Source organism: Dama dama, chromosome 5, assembly GCF_033118175.1.
Source record: "Dama dama isolate Ldn47 chromosome 5, ASM3311817v1, whole genome shotgun sequence".
Lineage (NCBI taxonomy): Eukaryota > Metazoa > Chordata > Mammalia > Artiodactyla > Cervidae > Dama > Dama dama.
Window position 1 is genome coordinate 62,026,721 of NC_083685.1, and position 16,436 is coordinate 62,043,156.

General features: G+C 39.5%; 1 protein-coding gene across 1 annotated transcript; it reads left to right on the plus strand.

The window, feature by feature from the left end:
• Window positions 1–15,302: 15,302 nt before the first annotated feature.
• LOC133055811 (FUN14 domain-containing protein 1-like) lies at window positions 15,303–16,220 on the plus strand. The gene has a single exon (XM_061140911.1). The coding sequence runs from the start codon at window positions 15,371–15,373 to the stop codon at window positions 15,836–15,838; it is 468 nt and encodes a 155-aa protein (XP_060996894.1). The 5' UTR covers window positions 15,303–15,370; the 3' UTR covers window positions 15,839–16,220.
• Window positions 16,221–16,436: the final 216 nt, after the last annotated feature.

The window sequence follows — 16,436 nt, forward strand, 5'->3', positions numbered from 1 at the left end:
TTTATTTATTTTTTGTGGTAACTGTTTTATTAATTCCTTATTGGAGTATAATTGCTGGACAATGCTGTCAGACTCTGCCGTACAACATGAGCCAGCTGTGAGTATACACATATTCCATCCCTCTTGAGCCTTCCTCCCCGCTCCATCCCACCTCTCTGGGTCGTCACAGAGCACCAAGCTGAGTTCCCTTTGGTATAGGGAAACCTCCCCTAGCTACCTGTTTTATACCTGGGATTTGTTTACCAGGCAGCGCTGCTCTCCCGGTTCACTCCACCCTCCCCTCCCCCCACCACCCGCCTGTCTGTCCTCTGTGTCCGCAGCTCTATTCCTGCCCTGCAAATAGGTTCATCTGTACCATTTTTCTAGATTCCACATACATGTGTTAATATATGATATTTGTTTTTCTGATTCACTTCACTCTGTATGACAGACCCTAGGCCCTTCCTCATCACTACAAATGACCCAATTTTGTTCTTTTTTATGGCTGAGTAATATTCCACTGTATATATGTGCCACATTTTCTTTATCCATTCCTCTGTCAATGGACATTTAGGCTATTTCCTCGTCCTGGCTATTGTAAATAGTAAGTAGGGCCACTTTGAATGACAGTCCCATGACGCTGAGTTCAGCAGGACAGGGGCCAGATAAGTTTCTCTGAGAAGAAGTAGGAATGCATGGCGAGCAGACAGAATCGAAGGCAGTGTTGGCAGTAACTAGATGCATCTGGGAGGGAGCTAAGGCGAGAAGGAGAGTTAGAAGAACATGCGTCAACTCACTGCAGAGGGCAACAGGTTCAGAGACAACAAGCTTACTTCTTCCCTCCTGGTGACTTGTCTAGAACATTCTTCAGTATGCATAAATATTGCTTGTCTATCATTCTCCTTTCACCTGTTTATATTGCAGCTCTCTCCCATCCTCCTGCCTGCAATCTCATTTCAGTGGTAGATTAAGGGAGACTTCTTGGAGGACCCCATGATCTTCCTCTACAACAAATAGACCACTTTAAATATCACTTCCTCACTAATTCACTCCTTTGTTCATTCAATAGCAACTGTCTTTGGTTTCAGGAGGTGTCACTTAGAACTGCAATTGCATGGGCCTCCAGTATCAGCACCTGCAGCAGCTGAATGAGCTGTTTTTGCAAACTGAAAAAGGAAGTGAAAGTGTTAGTTGCTCAGTTGTATCCAACTCTTTGTGACCCCATGGACTGTAGCCCACCAGGCTCTTCTGCCCATGGGATTTGCCAGGCAAGAATACTGGAGTGGGTTGCCATTTCCTTCTCCAGGGGAATCTTCCTGACTCAGGGATCGAACCCAGGTCCCCTGCAATGCAGGGAGGTTCTATACTATCTGAACCACCCCGTGTGCACACGAAACCCTTTCTAAAGACTCCATGAAATTAAACAGGGTCATGCAGAATATTTTCAATTTGGAGACAGAGTTTATCAAATATCATACCCAAAAGGAGCATTCAGAGACATTCTAAACAATAAAACCCTTGAAATTTCTGAAAAAGACAACTCTGGAGATTAATACATGTGTCTATGACACTTCCAAATGGACCCAAAATGAAATGTCTTTACAAAAAGCATATTATTGGGTCACTGTTTATGTGTAAGTATAGACACCAGCCCTATACAGTCACTTGGTTTCAAGTAGCACCGACCTCACACAGACCACCCGCTTTTATTTTCTCTGGCTCCTGTTTCTCTGTAGGAAGTGAATAGAGATGTGTGTCCACATACACACACACAGGTACTTACACATTCACCTACATGACACCTAGCATGTTCTTACACCTGAGGTGGAGACCGTTACTTATAAATGATTCACTGAGTAATAAAGTCCCCTTGACCCTTTCTGAGCATAAAGAGCTCAGAAAAAAAGGAAGAAAATCACCCAAGCACTTGGCAAAAAGCTAAAAATAACAAGAGCTGAGAATAACAAGGAAAATTTTAAGGAGAAAAAAAATTTAAGTATGGTTTAAAGAGAATAAAATGTTTCAACACCAGAGGAAAGACATATTTCTTCCTTAGGTTTTAAAATCTGAGGTCAGTATCCAAGTAAATATGAAGAAATATGATGGCTCCCAGGTGGTGTTGGTGGTAAAGAATCCACCTACCAGTGCAGGAGATGTAAGAGACACAGGTTCAATCCCTCGTTCAGGAAGATCCCCTGGAGGAGGGCATGACAACCCACTCCAGTATTCCTGCCTGGAGAATCCCATGGACAGAGGATCCTGGGAGGCTATAGTCCATAGGGTCACAAAGAGTCGGACATGACTGAAGCGATTTGCACGCATGCACATGCCTCAGCTTCTAGCAGCTGAGAATTCAATGAAATCTGGGTAGACTACCAGCTGGGAGGTCTGCTCTGGAATAGGAATATAGATAATTTTACTAAAACTTTAATGCTGTCAAATATTTATAATAATCCAAGAAGACGAACAAATGGTTAATATGGGGAAAACTGGATTTAATGAAAAGAGAAGCAGAATTTCTTATCTAGCTCTCAAATATTCCTACTGAATATAAACGGATATCAAATTCAAATGAGATTTTTAAAAAAGTATAACCTGCCACACTGTTCTTTTTTAAGTCTAATCACAGAAAATCTATAGCATAAATGTTTTAAATCCCAAATTCTAATGAATTCAGACATTTGGAGTCACAACACTTTCAAAATTGTGCCCAAAAGATACCAGCTATTTTTGGTTTGAAGAGCTATGAAACACTATATTCCTTTACTGCCAGCCCTTGGACTGTTACCACCATGGATAAAAATTGTCCAAAATACTAGAGCAGGGAAGTCAGAGGTCAGGCCTCCTTTCTAGGAGATGATGCTATTGATTGACTATAGGAAGAACAGGACGTGTAGGACTTGCTTTAGCCAGGGTATAATTCAGCCCTAATTGAGGAGAGAGCTTTGTGAAACCAGAATGGGCAGTGTGTGTTCTTTAATCCACATTGAATACCTCTCTAGATAACATTTTATTTCTCTAGAATGTTTTTTAGTCCTGAAAAAAAAAAATTTCTGGAGAAGTCTGGTTTTCTGCTCCCTCATGGTGGGTTGAGTTGGACAAATCTAATTAAGAATATGGCTTCCAAGTGCAGGAATTGGCTTTGATTGAATAACATGTAGAAACACTATATTTCACACAAGTCTATGTTTTCCTGTTTTTCTTTCTTATTTTTATCTTGCTTTTATCATTTTGTTTTTTCTTTATTTTGTAATTAAATATATATAACAGAATCTGTCTTTTTAGTCATTTAAAACGTGTATTTTAATCATTTAAAGTGTGGCATGGATAGCCAATCCCTTCTCCAGCAGATCTTCCCGACCCAGGAATAGAACTGGGGTCTCTTGCATTGTAGGCGGTTTCTTTACCAACTGAGCTATCAGAGAAGCCCATATATAACAGAATTTGTTATCTTAATCATTTAAAGAGTGTAACTCAGTGGCATTAGTTATAATATGCAGGTAGTGAAAGTCGCTCAGTAGTGTCCGACTCTGTGACCCCATGGACTATACAGTCTGTGGAATTCTCCAGGTCAAAATACTGGAGTGGGTAGCCTTTTCCTTCTCCACGGGATCTTCCCAACCCAGGATCAAACCCAGGTCTCCAGCATGGCAGGCAGATTCTTTACCAGCTGAGCCACAAGGGAAGCCCAATATGCAGGTAACGCAGTTGTAAAGAATCTGCCTGCCAATACAGGAGACGCAGGAGACGTGGGTTCCATCCCTGGATTGGGAAGATCCCCTGGAGTAGGAAATGGCAACCTACTCCAGCATTCTTGCCTGGAAAGTTCCATGAACAGAGGAACCTGACTCGCTACAGTCCATGGGGTTGCAAAAGAGTCAGACGACTTAGTGACTAAACAACAATATTATACAATCATCATATTTACTTCCAAAACTTTTTCATCATCTAAAAGAGAAACTTCCACTAAACAAGAACTCTTCATTTCCCTTCCCCTCAGCCCTTGGTAATATCTAATCTATTTTCTGTCTATGAATTTTCATACACTACATATTTTGTAAGTGTAATTATTCAACATTTGCCTTTTTGTGTCTGGCTTATTTCATGTAGGATAATGTTTTTAAGATTCATCCATGTTGCAGCACTTATCAGAACTCCATTCCTTTTATGGTTAAATAATATTCCATTGTATGAATAGATCTCATTTTGTGTGTCCTTTCATCTGTTGATGGACATTTGAGTTGGTTTCTGCCTTTGTGGCGATCATAAATAATGCTGCAATAAATATGGCACACAACTATCTGTTTGAGTCACTATTTTCAATTCCTTTGAATTATACCTAATACCTAGGAGTAGAATATTTGGGTCTTATGGTAATTCTGTTTAACTTTTTAAGGGACCACCATGCCATTTTCCACTGTGGCTGTACCATTTTGCATTCCTACCAGCAGTTGTCTTCCCTTTTTGAGCAACTTTTCCTTAACCCTCAAAATAGACAAAAAGAGAAGGAAGGAATGAGGAACTTGCTTGTATCACAAGAAGGCAGCTTCTGTCATCTTTCATCTTGTCAACCTGTCTTGCTGACTTGTATAAGTGGACTGGAAAATGGTTCTTATTTTAACACTTGGTTTTGTCTTTGTTTTGTTTTGTTTCGTTTTCTATGACACGGGGATGTGTAATTAAGGGTGTGTTTCTCCTTCTGGTTCACTAGCCCATATTATTTTCATTTTCCATGATCGGGCTGTGGGAAAGCATGGCTTTGGTTGGGTAGAAGGCAGCACGCCCAAGGCCTATTATTAGTCCCCCCACAAGCACACCGGGAGTTGTTCTCTGTCCCCCGATTACCCAGACCCTTCCGCCTCCCCAGACTGCGGTTACACTTCCCAGCCTTTTCCCTCTCTGAGCAAGTTTTCCCATGTCATTGCTCAGAGCAATTGCAGGCAGTTCTTCCTGCTTCTGGCAGATTGATTGTCTCATTTAGTGGTGTGGTTTTGCTTTGCCTAGAAAAAGAATTTCTTCTGCATTAATCTTTTGTCTAAAAATTTCAAGAATAACTCCACTAAGTATACAATTTAATGGGTCCTCAGCATGTGAACTGCACATGACTGCAACCAAAAGGACCACAAATGGCATTTTTGAAAACTGCACTCTATTCATCTTTTTGGCCCATTACATGTCCCAAGCAGAGGAGTTTCAACTGGTTGATGTATTAATTTCTCAGAGAGCAAAAACCTCACTAGACGGCACATTCTCAGTGTGCAACCAAAAGGATACCCTCTTCTCAATTTGCCAGCTACTTAGGAGGCAGAGAGGACTCACAGACAAGGGATCATTATTGAGTGGCCAGAGGGCCAGGATAGGAGGCGTTCAGTCATATACTCTCCTTTGGTACAAAACTGAATGGGTTCCAAAATCTCAGTAATCAATCAGGAAACATAATGTTTTAATCAAACATGTTTTAAAAATAGAAATGAATACAAAATATATATGACAAACACTGTATCAAAATTTTAAATAAAGATAGGATTAGTATCACTGATTCTCCCTTTTTCCTCTGTCTCCAAATGGTTCAGCACAGTAATAGAAGCTAGAAAGGTTTTTATTATAACAACAACAACAACAAAAAAAGGTTGAATCATTGTGATTCACAGAAATCAATATTTCCGAGGTTCCACTGTTCTGCGGCCTCACATTTCTCTCCCATGTAATAACTCACACAGCACCCTGGGCACATCTGTGGACCAAGGAAAGCTTATCCAGTGGCTTCCATCTGATTCCTTTCCCCACCCCCACCTCCAGATATTCAGTAGGTTCATGCCATGCCCTGACAACTGAGGGCCTTTCACTTGGGCACTTTAGCTATGCCTACTGTCCCCCCAAGTAAGACAAACTCTGCATTTCTCCTAGCCTTTGTGCAACCACACAAAACAAAAAGAATCTATCTCAAATGGAAAAAAAAAAAAAGTTTGGAATCAAAAAGGTGTAAGATTGTTGAGAGACAAAATTAGGGTCATGTATTTTCAGAATAAGACAGCACCCAAACCAATTCCTTTTATTTTACTAATAAAGTGAGCTTAAAAATGGTTTGTGCAATGAGTTACACTAGAGCATAGCAAACACTAGAAGCAAAGTCTAGTTGCTTACAAAATTGACAGAGCTTCATCTTCACTCCATGGTTTTGACATTCATAGCAGAACATTAAAAAAACTCAGAAATCATTGAGATGTGAAACTATTCAATTTCTTTCTTAAAGTCTATTGCATAATCACCATCATTAATGACTTCAAACATTTATCCAGGGATGATTTTGTATCTGGGGTACTATGCTAAGTCTTGGTCTAGAAAGAGAAATTTCATGTAATCATTTAATAACCAAAAGCAGAGAGCTCATGGAGAAAAGAAATGGGCAAACACAAATGGGGAGATTGAGCAAAATAAGCAGTATATAGGTTTCTACAGTAAAATTGTTTTTTTTAAGATGCAGCATTTAAGTGGGTTACAAAATTTGCTAGAAAACTTTAAAATATTTCAGTAACCAGAGCATCTTCAAGTTTGACCCAGGAATCCAAATGGATTTTCCAACAAATATGTCCCTTGTGCAAAAAAGGTGTCACAGTATTAGACTTCTTTCTTTTTTAAGAAGCTTCTCATTATTCTCCAAAGTGAGACATAAAGTATGTTTACATACTTTACATATATCAAAGTCAGATGAGAAACAAACATCAACCGTTAGCTAGAAAATATTTGTCCCTGCATTTAGTACAATAAACAACTGGGAGTGGGAGATGCTGAGCAGACTCCATCCCATACAGCAAAAAAAAAAAAAAAAAAAAAAGTGTCAAATGCAGCTTACAGATTGGGGAATAAGGAGAAGGCACGATTCTTATTTTTCTGAATTTTTCAGTTTTTTTTTTTTTTTCTGAAAATGATTACTCTGAGCTCATACATTTTAACTGACTTTTCTTTCTTACTATTATCTTAGTGATTTTTTTCTCTTCATTCAAGTGGTTGCCTGTTTTCTGTAAACTGTCAAAAACCTAAAGATTCTATATTCTTTGATGATCAGTGATCAGAAGTTTCTATTATTCTATTCAGTCAGTCAGTCAGTTCAGTCGCTCAGTCGTGTCCAACTCTTTGCAACCCCATGGACCGCAGCACGGCAGGCCTCCCTGTCCATCACCAGCTCCCAGAGTTTACTCAAACTCATGTCCATTGAGTCGGTGATGCCATCCAACCATCTCATCCTCTGTCGTCCCCTTCTCCTCCACCTTCAATCTTTCCCAGCATGAGGGTCTTTCCAGTGACTCAGTTCTTCACATCAGGTGGCCAAAGTATTGGAGTTTCAGCTTCAGCGTCAGTCTTTTCAATGAATACTCAGGATTGATTTCCTTTAGGATGGACTGGTTGGATCTCCTTTCAGCCCAAGGGACTCTCAAGAGTCTTCTCCAACACCACTGTTCAAAAGCATCAATTCTTCAGTGCTCAGCTTTCTTTATAGTCCACCTCTCATATCCATACATGACTACTGGAGAAACCATAGCTTTGACTAGATGAACCTTTGTTGGCAAGGTAATGTTTCTGCTTTTTAATCTGCTGTCTAGGTTGGTCATAGCTTTTCTTCCAAGGAGCAAGTGTCTTTTAATTATTCTATTACTATTTTATTATTTGAATAATTCACTTTTTAAAATCTTAAAAATGTTTGGAAGTAAACAACACTTTCTGTATTATTGCTTCAAATGATACTTCTAAATTTAATATGATGATCATAACAATTGTTAGAGTTGTCCCAATCAATGTCTAATAAACTAACATAAGACAAGATCTGTGGGAGTATGGAAACCAATAAGCAATGCATACATTGAAATTCACCTCTCCAACTCCACCCCCACATCCTGACACTGCCACCAAAAATGGCCAAGACATGCTTTTCCCACTCTGTCGTTTCAATACATTTTCAAAATTCCTAGGAAGCCTGCATTTCTGCCTAGAATTCACCCAATGTATTAGAAAGCAGTTGACATTGTTGGACCCTTTGTTTTACAATTTTATGTAGCATGTGTTACTTAAATGCTGCTTTGGCTCCAACCTAGTACTTTCCTTGGTAGTAATTTTATCTGTGCTTCCTCAAGTTTAAATCTAACATTATAACTGCTTATCCATGTCCAGTTTCCACATACTTACTGGAAAGAAAACAACATCAGGTAGATGTCATACAATAGGACTGTTCATTACTAAATTGGTATTTCAAGGAACAAATAGAGAATGTTCCATACCAGCTTCAAAACATCACATTCAGCTTGAAAATACAGTTTATCATTCAACTTGGCTTTCAAATATTTGATTTTTTCTTGGTGGGCAGGCATTTCCAATCGTTATTATCGATACACATCAGGCAGGTGGTAAGGTGGAGCTAAACATACTGTAACTACATGCAAAATGGTGCTTTGACAACAGGGTGCCTGAGTTGTTAAAGGAAAACTGCTTCACATTGCATTGCTTGTTTAAAGCAGAAATGTTAAAAGATGGCTCAGTGATGGTTTCTAGGCAATCAATGTTCTCTAAACTGAACTCCAATAAACAGAAATCATGAGGTCAGTTCAAGCACACTTTGACTGGACTGAAAGCATTGTACAAAACAAAAATAAAAATGCATTTTTAGACCATGGTTGACATGCTGATTAATTCTTATTCAGACAAAATGTTCCTGAAAGTTTCTTTCCAGATACTTAGTTCAGAAACTAAATATTGGAATACTTAAATGATCTTTTATGATAACACTTTTGCATGCTTATATAAAAGGAAGATAAGTTTATCAAATAAAAATATGAAAATGTATATAATCCATCCTTGGACATGAAAGATTTTAGTTTTTCAGTCTTTGAATGAAGTATATTGTGACTATATTGGTCTCTATTCTCACCAAAGTTGAAGAAATATTGAATATAGTGGAAGCAATAACAATCTTGGAATTATGATATCAAATCAAAACAAGTAGATATCAAATAAAATTTTATTATCATAATTGATGATAATTATGATTATCCTAACTAGCTTAAGAAAGGAGTAGGGCTTCCCTGATGGTTCAAATGTTAAAGAATCTGCCTGCAATGCAGGAGACTCAGGTTCAATCACTGGGTCAGGAAGATCCCCTGGAGAAGGGAATGGCTACCCATTGTACTCTTGCCTAGAGAGTTCCATGGACAGAAGAGCCTAGCAGGCTACAGTCCATAGGGTCGCAAAGAGTTGGACACAACCAAGCAACTAACACTTCACTTCACTTCACTTCAAAAAAGGAGTATTTGCTGAATGTGTCTTTTGGGTCCCATGGCAAGGAACATGGTGGGTCTTGGGAAAACTGGGCCCAGGGACTCAAATCCCATTAGGAGGTTGTAGTGGCTGCTTTTCTATGTGCAGCAGTTTCATCTATCTCTCTCTCTGTCTCTTGTCTCTGTCTATCTCTCTACCATTCTTTGGTTGCCTTTACTCATATCTTCTGCCTACATACCTGCAGCCATGAACAACTCCCAACCTTCTCAAAATTAGACTCTTGAAGAGAAGCAGTCACCTCTGTCAATTTCCAAACTTCTCAGGGAAGGATTCTGATGCTTTCAGCATGTGTCAGGAGAACAACATTGAACCAATCAAATATGACAAAGTAAGATCTCATTCAAGTGATATGTAATGAGAAGAGGCAGAAATGATAAGAACATTGCACAGAAAAAAACAAAGAAGAACAAAGGTGTTGCTGTGCAACATTACTTTGGCCACCTGATGCAAAGAGCCAGCTCACAGGAAAAAGATCTTGATGCTGGGAAAGATTGAAGGCAGGAGAAGGGGACAACAGAGAATGAGATGGTTGGATGGCATCTCCAAATCAGTGGACATGAATTTGAGCTAACTCCAGGAGATAGTGAGGAGAAGGCAATGGCACGCCACTCCAGTACTCTTGCCTGGAAAATCCCATGGACGGAGGAGCCTGGTAGGCTGCAGTCCATGGGGTTGCTAAGAGTCAGACACAACTGAACGACTTCACTTTCACTTTTCACTTTCATGCATTGGAGAAGGAAATGGCAGCCCACTCCAGTGTTCTTGCCTGGAGAATCCCAGGGACGGGGGAGCCTGGTGGGCTGCCGTCTATGGGGTCTCACAGAGTCGGACACGACTGAAGTGACTTAGCAGCAGCAGGAGACAGTGAAGGACAAGAAAGCCTGGCATGCTGCAGTCCATGGGGTCACAAAGAAACACAACTTAGCAACTGAACAACAACAGCATGCAACATTACAGACACACACCTACGGTCATGAACCTTTAGATAACAGCACAAAGGGACCCAAAGTGCTCAGATGTGTGATACACGCAAGCATAAGCCAGAGAATTTAAGATTTAACGAGCTTGAAGTCAGTAGAGAAAAACTTTCTGAAGGATAAATGATATGAGTTGTCCTCTGAAAGAGGACTTATTTTGTTTTATTGCAAAGAGTCAAAAACTCAAAATGCTGAGCTGTTACAAAGGAAACATTCAAACCACTCAACAAAACTTTGTCAGGGACCTGTGCTGTGTGAGGGAGTGTACAAGAAACCAAGGGCCGAAGATGACCATAAAGGGTTAGGGAACAGTCTGATCATCCCTACTAAATTGTGCTTAACTGAACAATGTGCTCAAAGAATGTGTGTGAATTTTTATCAACATTGACAGAAGTCCCTAGCAGCATTTTATAGAATATTATGTTAAATTCTGACTCAAACATTTTATCAACTTGAACGAAGGCATTTAAAGTACGCTTACAAACTTTGCCAAGAATACAAATGTGAGAAAATTTAATAAATCAAAAATACTTCAAAACACTAAAATATAGATTGAAACCAGCATCATAAAATGTAATAGGAATCACACACACAAAAAAAAACTGCAGCAAGGAGCAAAGTGAAAACTGGTTTGATGCTCACAAGGTACAGATTGGGTAAAAGAGAAATATTGTGGGGTTAAAAAAAAAAAAAAACCTATAATCTTCTGTTAATTGAGATGTTGCTAAAAGGCAACCTCCTGATAAGACAATAAGGTACCAGATGAAATCTTTAGCAGAATTCGTAGAATTATTGTGTCGAACAAGAATATCCGCAGTGCCACTGCTGGATCTGATTTACTGTTAGATGATTCTATTCAACTCTGGATTCTGCATTTAAGGGAAGCATTGGCAAACAGTTCCAACAAAGGGGACCAGAACCTGGAAGGGTCTGGAAACCATATCATAAAGAATGACTTAAAGCATCTACAGGGGAGGAAAAAATGAAGCCAAGCAAGAAAAGTTTTATGACAGCAAGAACTTAGACTAACTCTGAGGGTCTCTAGTGAGTGGAATAAGTACCAATGAAAGGAAATTACCAATAGGCAGTGTTGGGTTCACTTGGAGAAAGACATCAGGAAGAATTACTGCTGTCCCACAAAATTGCCTCTTAAAATAGTGAACAGGATAAATATCTGCCAAAGACCTTATCCTTGCAGTGGGGAGGAGGTTGGGCTCAATAACCTAATAATCTTCTGACATTCTATATTCCATGCAATTATTTTTCTCTACATATTTACATGCAAAGGTGGGAGCAGCTGAATAAAGGAGCTAGCCCATGTCCTTCATCTTCAACATGTTAAGAGCTTAAAAGCTAACATTCGCTTAGGTGAGATATTTGCCAGACTTATTTTATTCTAAAAAACTCAAAGTTATCCAGAAAATGGATGCAATTCTATCAATTCATGGGCTACTTACGTAGGAGGGGGGAACCTGAGGGAGCCAAATATACCAGTGTTATAACGCATTTCAGAACAAAGTGAGGACTCCTACATGCTCTTCCCTGGAGCATCCGTGCGCTGACGGTGACAAGAGAGACAGGAGTACCAGCTAGTTCACTCACTGGCTACATTAACTAAGGCATGTCATTAGCCTGCCTGAGGTCCCGTTTGTCACCATGAGAACAAAGCTATTAATGCAATAATACTTCCCAAAGATCTTTTGAGGTGTGTGTAGAGATCAAACTAGATAATACATGTGAATTCATAACTGTACCTATTAGCTATTATTTACACATAGGGAAAACAGCATATATTCAATTATGAATTTCTGTAGCTGGGGTTTCTTGCAGTGAAACATTTCTAATGTTCCATAAAATCCCTCTTCCACCTACAACTTTGCCTGGTTTTACTACACCAAGTTACATTTTAAAGATATAACCGTTCTCTAATTACAATGGTTTCCTATATTGTAAGATTAACTGTTACACTTAAGCGCTGAGTTTAGCATCTGGCCCAACTTTTATGCTTTTTACTCAGACCACACACTGTGGCATAATATGCTTTCACTTTATTCCAGTGTTCCAAATAAATTTTACACTTCTTAATTGCCCTTTACAGTAATTCTGTCTTCTAAAAAAATTGTGGCATCAAATAAAACACATTGTGGAGCCACAGGCCACCACCCAATCAAAACTTCAATTTTTCCTAATGAGTCACCTAACAATCTTATAAAAGATAAAACTCAGTAAAAGATAATGAAATTGCTCAACACCAAAGCTGATATATTAATATAAATTATTTATAAAGCAGAAGGGAAGAATTAGATATTGCTGAAACAAAAGGAGTTTGCACTTGAAGTATTTTAAGTGATTTTTACATGCACAGTGTGTTTTTAAAAGTGTTCTGATCCCACATTTAGTAATAAACTCCATTGGGTGTCTGGCAGAAATTCCCTGCCACAACAGTTTACATCAACCATCTGTGTCTACAAGAAGCTTCCAGATATTCTGCCACCTGATTCACTGTCCCAACTCTTCTCACTTCTATTCACAGGCTTCTTTTCATTTTCATCATATACTGTATCTGCCCTGAGAGGAAGAAAATATCACCCAAACAATACAGTGTTACATATTCCTGAAACAAAACTAAGATTGAAGAATTTTTAACAACCAACTTAATCTGAAATGGATTGATGAAGCTCCAGGTCTTGAGAATGAGGTTACATCAGCATCAGAGACATTTATAGAAGGAGGGGTCTTTAAAACTTGTTTAGTCCACTGCCTTCTTTTGCTAGATAAGGAAACAGGCCCAGGAAGTGGGAGGCTGGCCCAAGGCCCCACAGACCGAGGTAGGGGCAGAGAGAAGAACTCGGAGTGTGGCCTATGCCCTGCTCTACACACCACTCAAATCCAGCCATTCATCATGACAAGTAACTCCTCTGCTCCAGTTCCAAAGAGCAGCCTCCCACTCACCAATGTGGCTTTGAAGAGTAGACCTATTCAATAGGAAGGAGAAATATTCCAAATAGGTAAAGTCCAGCTGCTCTCAAAGACCTCATTCTATTATCAAAAATAGGGTCCAGCTGCTCATGGCTCAAAAACCAATACTCAAAAAGGCAAGGCTGGTTCTAAGGAAAGTTTACTTTAATCTGGAAACCAGTAACTGGGGGAGAGTGTGGACTCATGTCCAAAACCCAACTGCCCCTGACAATCAGAGGCAAGAGCTTATAAAGGAGAGCTTCAGGGGTGAACGGGTGGAGGGAGGGTTGCAGACAGCAGTCAGCCCTCTCTGTCTTCTTTAAGCCGATCATGCAGTGGTCTGATCAGCGTCATCTTGATTGTTTTCCATACAGTTAGTCTTCAGTTCCAGGGTTAGTTTGTTCCTGTTGCCTTGAGGACAGTTCTCACAATTTGGCAACTCATGTCCTGGCTTCCACCTGGCGGGGGTTTCAGTACCTACAAAACAGCACAGAGGAAATGGCTCAGCATATTACCTGTAGCCCTTAAGGAAGAACTAGAGACCCTTGACATTGTTTAATGACCAAACTATTATTTTTTGTCCCATTTGACTGGTTTTCTTTGCTTCTGTGCTTTCTCACTTCTCTGATTAAACTTATTCTTTAGCTGAAGTTTTTCCATAGACAAAAGGCAGGCAATGGACCTGGTGGGGAAGGACCACAGGGTCCTCCTCCTTTTCAATTTCATGACCCCCCATGGCCCTACCTCCTTTCACTCAGTGTCCCCAGATATTTTTTTAATTGAAATATAACTGACAAATAACGTTATATTAGCTTCAGGTGTACAATACAATGATTTGACATTTGCATAAATTACAAAATGATCACAATAAGTCTAGCTAACATCCATCACCATGCACAGTCACAAACTGTTTCTCTTATGAGAATATTTAAGATCTACTTACTTAACAACTTTCTAATGTACGATACAGTGTTATTGACTTTAGTCACTCTTCTGTACATTATGTTCCCCAGAACTTTCGTTAATTTCAATGAGACATGTTTTTGGATATCATATTGATATGTAGGTACTTTAATTACCTATAGTGGCTTTATTGGAACTGCGGGATTGAAATGGACATTAAGGAAGCGTCTGATTCAACTCTAAAAGTTCTAAAAGTCTAAGAGAGTTCTAAAAGTCAGTCACACTGCTCCATCCTAACACAGAGACTCTGCAGCTTCACATGGTTTTCTCACTACTTACCACTCTCTACTCCACTGTTCATTTACCTAAAGGAATTCTAGCCTTTATATGCCAAACATCTGCTTGGGAAAATAGCAACTCTTTGCAAGACTGCTTTTGTAAATAACCATCTCCATGTAGGAGGAGAAGATGAAGTCGATACACAAGTTCACATCTCATCTGTTACTATCTAGATATTTCCCAGGTTACTCTATTATCTTAGGCTCTTGGTGCATGCATGCATGCTAAGTTGCTTCAGTCATGTCTGACTCTTTGCGACCCTATGGACTGTAGCCCACCTGTCTCCTCTGTCCATGGGATTCTCCAGGCAAGAATACTGGAGTTGGTTGCCATATCCTACTCCAGGGGATCTTCCTGACCCAGGGATCTAAGCTGCACTTCTTATATCACCAGCATCTCTTTCATCTCCTGCATTGGCATGCAGGTTCTTTATCACTAGCGCCACCTGGGAAGCCCAGGGTCTTGGGAAACCACAGTTATTTACAGGTTGCTCAAGTCTCTTAGGGCCACGTGTATAAGAAGGTAAGTCTACCGATTCTCTACGTAATTCACACTGCAGTCTACAGTTCTTCACTTTAAACATCTATGTAGCATGAGAAGGGGAAAAATAGTAATTGCTAAGAAAAGTAAACTTAACCTCAACCTGCCTATATTCAAAATAAATCCCATCCCATCACTCTAATATTCCATCTGAAGATATGTGGGGCTTACAGGTTTAAGAGAAGCTGGGTGAAAAAGATGGATTTGGAAATTATCAGTTAGCATCTGCTTCACATAGCATGGTAATTAAACATAGTATAAAAGCAATTCTAGCTAGAGCGGTTTTTAAAGTAGGGGCGAGAGGCGGGCGGGTTGGGACCGCCTCAGTACAGGCCGCCGGCGGTATCATGGCGACCCGGAACCCCCCTCCCCAAGAATATGAAAGTGATGATGATTCTTACGAAGTGTTGGATTTAACTGAGTATACCAGAAGACACCACTGGTGGAATCGAGTGTTTGGCCACAGTTCCGGACCTATGGTAGAAAAATACTCGGTAGCCACCCAGATTGTAATGGGTGGAGTGAGTGGCTGGTGTGCGGGATTTTTGTTCCAGAAAGTTGGAAAACTTGCAGCAACTGCAGTAGGTGGTGGCTTTCTTCTCCTTCAGATTGCCAGTCACAGTGGCTATGTGCAGATCGACTGGAAGAGAGTGGAAAAAGATGTAAACAAAGCAAAAAGACAGATTAAGAAACGAGCAAATAAGGCAGCACCTGAAATCAATAACATAATAGAAGAAGCAACAGAATTCGTCAAACAGAACATTGTGATATCCAGTGGATTTGTGGGAGGCTTTTTGCTAGGCCTTGCATCTTAAGAAAATGGATGTTCTATCACAGTGAAGTCACCTCTGGGAAGAGAAGTGGTGGTGACAAGATGGTCTCATCATTATACATTGACAGATTCTCCAGGATGACAAGAAACAACTAGCTGGACAATACCCAACTCACTGCTTAGCATTTTGCCATCTGAAATTTAGCAGACTAGTATCTGCTATAAAATAACCTGTATGGTATGTGTATAATAGTATCCCTGAGCAAAACATGGCTTTCATTATTTTTTAAGAATTTGTGTTTGTTTAAAATTTGCCTATAAAACACTACTATTGGATGTAGATATGGAGAGAAAATGAGTTGTTGGATGTATTCCCCAGTAAAATATTATTCTCATTTTATTTAAATAAAATGTTTTCCATTGTGCTTTTTTAGTATAGTGCCAGTAATTAAAACTTTGTATTATAGCTTCAACTGTAGGGCTGACATTTTTTTAAAGATATGTTTGCAGTAAACTGAAGAAGTGTAACACATTTTGTGGAAGGATTTACAGATAATAGAATTATTAAAGATATTAAGCAAATTTAATACCAAAAAAAAAAATAAATAAAAGCAATTCTAACATTCTGCTGTCTTGAACTT

Bases quoted from the DNA above. Each gene is read 5' to 3' on its own strand.
- LOC133055811 (XM_061140911.1), top strand. From the start codon at position 15,371: ATGGCGACCCGGAACCCCCCTCCCCAAGAATATGAAAGTGATGATGAT.